At 36.6% G+C, this 7,253-nt stretch overlaps 1 protein-coding gene across 1 annotated transcript in view; it reads left to right on the top strand.

The window, feature by feature from the left end:
* DCAF4 (DDB1 and CUL4 associated factor 4) overlaps positions 1-3,357 on the top strand; it is a 13,939-nt gene extending 10,582 nt beyond the window's left edge. Inside the window, 5 exon segments of the mRNA XM_015823383.1 lie at positions 1,168-1,263; positions 1,341-1,438; positions 1,969-2,145; positions 2,239-2,353; positions 3,019-3,357. Coding sequence (XP_015678869.1) covers positions 1,168-1,263; positions 1,341-1,438; positions 1,969-2,145; positions 2,239-2,353; positions 3,019-3,272 — 740 coding nt within the window. The 3' untranslated portion in view covers positions 3,273-3,357.
* The last annotated feature ends 3,896 nt before the right edge of the window (positions 3,358-7,253 follow it).

Genomic DNA, 7,253 nt, shown 5'->3' with positions numbered 1-7,253 from the left:
CACAACGGCCTCCTTTAAGGCCGCAGGGAAGACACCCTCCTGCAAAGAAGCGTTAATAATTCCCCGGAACCAGGCTCGTGTACCCTCCCGAGCTGCCATTACCAGCCAGGAGGGACACGGATCTAATAAACATGTGGTTGCATTCAGCCTCCCCAAGACCCTGTCCACGTCCTCGGGATATATATTTTTGATCCATGAGAATATTAACAGGGAACTGAAATTTGAAAACAAGGGACAAGACTCATGCCCTCCATACTCCACGCATCATCTGTGTGCGATGGGGCCTGAGGGCAGAGTCTTGTCCCTGCTGCCTGGCTGCCATGTGCTTGGCTGTGCAGCTCCACGTGGTCCACGCCCGGGGGAGACTCTCCTCCAGGGGGGATGCTGGTGAGGGGGCTGCGGGGGGAGGTGGGGGGCGATAGCACGTGTGCCCACAGAGAGGGCTCTGAGTGCCGCCTCTGACACGCGTGCCATAGGTTCGCCACCACTGCTATAGATATTATAAAATAGACGTATTTTCCCTGAAAAATGCAATTAAACTATTGCTGTTGATGTGTGATAAAATACAATAATATTGGTCCAGGAGGAAAGTATGAACATTTTTTGCTACGCTATATATACATTATTGTAAGAACTTGGACTTCTATCTCAGGTTAGGGATATAGAAACTTGTGAAGCCCAATATTAGTAAAAATCATAAACACATTAAGCAAACAAGATTTAACGAAGATATGGGACAAAAAAAAATCAGTGTCTTTAATGAAGCTGAAACATATTTAGAAAAGGTAATAATTAGTTTTTTCAAACAACATGTTAACTATCATGAAATGTGTAATGTCTGAAGGGTTTTTAATTCCAGGTATTAGTATAAACACCTCTGCCTCCAAATAGAAAATTTGCCCAGATTCTAAGAATTATCACTTGCATTCTTTACAACTTTATTTATTAATTAAATTTCTATACCACCCTTTTTCCCTACAAAATGACTCGGGGCAGCTTACAAATTACAAGCAATGAAATTGCTTCATTTTTACAACATTGTTTCACGTATTGCCATATTTTTCTCCTGAAATAATTATATTATGTTCAGAAATGACAGGGCATAGATTTGTATGGAGCATATTTCCAACTTCATAGTGGCATTTAATATCTTCCTATTCGTTTTAGGAGATCAGTGTGGAATATCATGGAGGTTCAACATCTCCACAGCCTGGTCTTGTGCCTGGTGTCATAACCCTCAGGCGAATAACTGCTTTAGCACAGGTTAGTAATTCAAATTTCCATTGTGGTGTCTTCTTATTATACACTTGTCACTTAACTTTTTTTTTTTTTTGTCTTAGGTTTAAGTCGACGAATCGTTGTTACTAATGCAGTGACTGGTCATCATCAAACATTTAATACCAACAGTGATGTTCTAGCACAGCAATTTGCCACCCAGGTGGGATAGGCTATCAGCTTGATATACATTTATTCACCAGAACTTAATGCTGGCAGGATATAATAAGGGCACGAGAGGACAGAAACAGATGAAGTGCTATAACATAATGGCTGTTTAAATTTGTTGGAATGGCATTCTAGGAGAAAGAAATTGCAGCCTGTTATTCAGATAATCACATGATATAATGTCACTAATGCTGAATGTTTGGTCACTAGAAAATCTGCTGCTAATGTCAACCACTTTTTGCCAGACAACCAGTTCGGGACATGTAATAAAGATATATGATACAGCTAAACTTAAACCTTGCCCTCTTTCTTCAGCTGCTTGCATCATCACTACTTTGGCTGTCATTTGGATAAAATAGAATTACTGAGCCCATTTTTATATTATGATTTATATATTATTAGAATTAACGACTCCTTATGTGCTTCTGTAGCCTAAAAAAAAATCCAATATAAAGTGTTATTAAAGGCTGTTTTTGAGAGCGGATTTAGTTGAAAATGTTTTAATTTCTCCCTTGGCTTTTCTAGTCTCCAGTTTTGTATAATGGTTGTCGTTCAGGAGAGATTTTCAGTATTGATGTCCGTCAATGCAACCATAAAGGGGAAAAATGGAAAGCTGGGCAATTCTTGCATGATTCAGCAATCACATCTGTTAATCTCCTGAAAAGTGAGCAGTATCTCTTGGCTGCAGATATGTTAGGCCAGGTAGGATTTTTTTTAAAATAAAATTTTCTCGATAATAACATCTTCTACTTAAAATAGAGTTATATTAGTTCTGTTGGTTTTGATCACTTGCAGATAAAGCTCTGGGACCTGAGACAACTAAAATGTGTAAAAGAATATAGCGGTCATAAAAATGAGCACACTATTCTTCCTTTGCACATCAATGAGGAGGAAGGGCTTCTTTCAGCAGGTATGGCATTCTTGGTCATAGACTGTATTTATTATTAAATAATAAACAGGTAGAGTGCATACTGTTAGTGTATACCAGGGGTAGTCAACCTTGGCTCTTTTATGATTCGTGGACTTCAACTCCCAGAATTCCTGAGCCCTGGTGTATACAAAATGAAGTTGGCCTTAGAGCAAACCGAAGACTCTGGAAGCAGTATTTATTGTTTTCAAACTTGTAAGCATAATACCAAATGAAAATAGCACCTAACTGGCTTTAATAATATGCTTGAGATATTGATCCAGATTTCAGGAAAACTACTATTCTCTAAAAGAGGTTAGGTTTTTCTCCGACAAACTGGCATCTCTCTTTTCACATACATGTTCGCTTTGCTCAGTTGATTGGAATTTTTATTACCCAAATTTAGCTACTAGCTCAGTGGCAGAAGACAGGACTTTTCTGCTCTCCATCTTGGTACCACATACGATCTCCTCCCCCCCTAAGTTTGTCAGTTTGTATGGCCATTTCACCCATTTTAATTACAATCAGCCACCTTTACCAAAATCTATAGCAAGCAGTCTAATTTGGGAAAGGCAGTGGATGAAGAACTTACAGTTTTATTGAAATGTCTGTAAATAAGCTAAGTGCTACAGTTTATGTTCATATTTTAATTGCTTTTTTCTTCCTAGTGGGTCAAGACTGTTATACGCGAATTTGGAGTCTCCAGGATGCTCATTTGCTACGAACTATTCCATCTCCATCTCCATCCTCCAGAGATTCTATTCCAAATGTGGTGTTCTCGTCACAGCTTGGAGGTGTCCGAGGTGTTCCTGGCTTGCTTATGGCAGTCAAACAAGATCTCTACTATTTCTCCTATAAGACAGATGATCCATATTGCCTGGATATTAAAAACATGGACTGTTCTACCTTGCATAGTGACTGAAAACAAGAATGATGGGTCTAGTTGTGCTGTAGTTCCCATAGTTAACATTCGGAATTCTTACAATTATCAATATTTTTCAGTTAAAATAAATAGTGTGCATTTTCTTGTTTGTTTTTCTTTTCATAGTAATTACAAACTGCTGGTATTTCTATGACTTCTAATACAGTTGCTAAAGCTTACAACTATGGTGAAAGCTGATATGTTTCACAATTATGTTTCACAATTACGAAGGGGGCAGAATATTTGAATGTTCCACTACCCCCAGAGATCCGGGTGATTCCGGATCTCCCCTCCTTCCGCCACGCCCTCAAGACATGGCTATTTAAGCTAGCAGGACTGGCCTAAGGGTTATCTTAAAATTGGTTTTAAAATAATTTTAGCAAGAAAAGGCCAATAATTAATATTCTATTTTTAATTACATTTTAAATTCAGTATTTTTGTATTATGTACCTGTTTTAATGGCTGTAAGCCGCCCTGAGTCCGCTAGGAGAAGGGCGGGGTAGAAATTTAAATAATAAATAAATAAATAAATAGATCTCAAAATCTTAACAGAGTCCAGAGCACAGGTGTCAAACTCGCCACGTCACGTGATGTGTCGTGACAAATCGCGACTTTTTGCATTGCTGGCAATGGGGGGGGGGGGCGCGGCTTCAGTATGATGAAACTGGCCTGCAGGCCAGAAGTTTGACACCCCTGGTCCAAAGTGATCTTTGCTACATTAATGAACTTGATTTTCTGAGATTTCCAAAGCCCATCGTTATTTGAAGATTAAGTAAAGCAGATAATTGTACCAAAGCATATTATTTGTGTAATGTTACTTTAGAAATAGTATTAACTGATATGGAAAGCTTCTGGTTGTCAGCCTAATGTAGGGTAGCTTGAAAGATATTTCCTCCAAAGCTTTCGTTGCCTTTTTTGCCACTGTTTTGCCACTGTTCTTTTTAACAATAGCTGCAAACATATTTCTGTTTGGACTGTCCTCAATTTTCCCTAGTATTCTGTTTCATCCTACGTAGTCTGCTCCTTCTTCCAAAAACCCTGTCCTGGTTAACCCCAGGTAGATGAGGAATTGCACTGGTTTTCATACACTACAGTTCTCTATTCTCTGTTCATTATCAATATTAATTATTACTTATAAAGAAATGTACATTTCCAGAAGAGACAGTTTCTGTTCAAAGAATAGAAGGGATAACTATCCTCTGCCTGTTACTATCTTCTTCAGAATCTTTTATGTAACATTAAAAATGTTTTGATTTAAAACAGTTTGAGAATGCAGATTTAGAGGGGTTTTTAGGAAGAAAGTCCCATTATTTGAGTAGCATTACACACACAGCACAGAAATCTATCCAACATGCTTATTTTTAGACAAGCCTCCTTAATTCCAATATTTCAATATTTGTTTCAATAGACCTTCAGTCACATATCCACTGAAATAGATTAATACATTATATAATAAAAACAAGCAAAGAAAGAAATCCCAATGGCCTTTAAGAATGTAAAGCCTGCAGGCGAGATTCTAATCTATACTGTATTATGTTTAAGAACAAGCTCATATTTTAAACACGGGAAGAAAACAAAGATTTTTTTGATAAATTGATTAAATCTTGCTTTATATATGTCAATTATTGACATATATAAACATGCTCTATATATGTAAATTATTGATTTACATTTCATGGATTTGGTTTTATACTAGCTAACCTTAACAAAATTTGGCTTGTAATTGGTACAAAATCTAAAGCTATGCTTCAGTTTGATCACATAAAACACTTAACAAAACTAGATAGCAGTTTGACATTTCTAATTTAGACACTTGTGGGGTTATGTTTGATGGTTTAGCTAGTTTGTGTTTTTAGCTATCTTGTATGAAAAACAATCTTGCCAGTTAGAATTCAGAAACTGCCCTTTGTATTTGCCCATCCGAAACCATTTTACACTAGGTGAGTGCATCACTGGAGGAAAGATTACTATCATATTTAAAGTTATATGCTGACATCAGACAGAACTAAAGAATTTGTAGTATAATTTGAGGAAAGAACCATTATGTATGAGTTAAGCAATTTGGTTCTTACAAAAGAGAGAAATTTGTTCCAATTTTTAAAAAAAAAATATGATGAAAGTGTAGAACAAAATGATATTAATGTATTTTAATTACTCCAATTACTCTGTATATGCTGCAGAAATCATTCTGTAACTAATATAAACATATTTTGGATTCTGCAGGGCATTGGTAGAAACTCTAGATTCAAGCCCTAACATGGAAACAAGGAAGGGGAGATAGATAAGATCAACTTCTTGTAAATGGGATTCATCTACAAAATAAATGCTTCCATGGAAATATGCTCTTCCATATTCAGTTCATTTTGTAGTGCATTGAACTGCATCCATTATTTCTCCACATTTATAGAGGTGCGATGGGCTTCTGGCAAAGCATCACTTTTTAAAATAGAATGTCCAACTCCTCTCAAAAGTTTATTATGATCCATTTATACAAAAGCAATTTATTTGGTTAATTCTCTGCAACCGTATTGCAGTACCTGTCTTGCAATGAACAGGTAAAAGCTCAAACATTATTATAGCATTATGTTTGGCTTCCTATACTCTTTATGTATGCTGTGATCCTGAATTTAAGAATGTTACAATTCATTTTGAAAATCCAGGAGGATTTTAAATCTATGAAGATCAAGTACAGCTTGATACCCTGAATTCTTGTATGTTTCATATGCTGAAATGTGTTAAGTCAACCTAAACTATTTAAGGAGTGATATAAGTGTTTGCGTAACTATCTTTCAACCAATAAGACCTTCTCATTAGCATTGTTCTCTCTCCAATTTTCATACTGATATTTAGTATTATTTGTGATTGCAAACTGAGCAGTAGTTCTTATTTTAGCAGAAAACTCTTAATTCTAGGGTATATTTGGTTCTGTTCTAAGGATGACCTTTTAAGCCCACTTAATTAGTGACATAGTGAAGACCACGCAACTTCAGTCCTTTGGCAGCATCAGTAGTATGTCGAGTTTACCGTGGCTTGCACTGTAGAATGCCTAGTCACTTGGAACAATGCAACTTGAAGTTAAAATAGCTTAAAGACACCAGGATGATGAAGACAGCATTGCCAAACATTGAGCTTCTTAGAATGAAGTTTGATTAAAAAAAAGAAAACAACTACATAAAGTAGGAGCTTACAAGTGAATATTTTATATGAGGAATGTTCAGTATTTCTGTATGTGCAGTAACATGGTGGAAGAGCTACAGGCATGAAGAACACAAAGAGTTTACAAACAAATTCCATTTTTATGTTCCACCACAAGTCAATACTAAAAATCATATTGGGAGAAAACAAAACCCTCCACTAAGACTTTTCCCTTGGAGGGGATAGAAAGGCTATTCAGCTTCCAATTACAAAACACATATTAAATCGTGTGTAATTCAGAAATGTATTACTATATAATCCAATTCTGTTTGATATACAGAGTCAACACTATATCTTCCCTCTAGTAACAGAGTACGACTAGGCAGGCATTCAGAAAAAATCAGCACACTTGTTCAGAAGGGTTAAGTCCTTTATAGCACTTAATTTAATACAGTCCTACAACAGGATTTCAGGCATCAAGATATACAAGGGTATACTTAATAAATTGGAAAACAGTGTTAGATATCATGCCAAAGTCCAGCCATTATTAATGTAGATAATCTCCACCACAGGAATTTGCCATTTGACTCAGAAGAGGCAAAATGATAAGGGATTTGTTCATTAAGCTTCTGAGGGTATCTCGTTTATCATTGTAACAAGATCCACAGAAAAGCCTAATCCCATCATTTTATTCAGTGATTAGATCAGGGGTAGTCAACCTTGGCTCTTTTATGACTCGTGGACTTCAACTCCCAGAATTCCTGAGCCAGCTCAGCTGGCTCAGGAATTCTGGGAGTTGAAGTCCACGAGTCATAAAAGAGCCAAGGTTGACTACCCCTGGATTAG

This window comes from Protobothrops mucrosquamatus, unplaced genomic scaffold (genome assembly GCF_001527695.2).
Source record: "Protobothrops mucrosquamatus isolate PMUCROS unplaced genomic scaffold, P.Mucros_1.0 scaffold1853, whole genome shotgun sequence".
Classification (NCBI taxonomy): Eukaryota; Metazoa; Chordata; class Lepidosauria; order Squamata; family Viperidae; genus Protobothrops; species Protobothrops mucrosquamatus.
The sequence above is the reverse complement of the archived record's forward strand: the minus strand, read 5'-3'. Positions and strand labels throughout refer to the sequence as shown.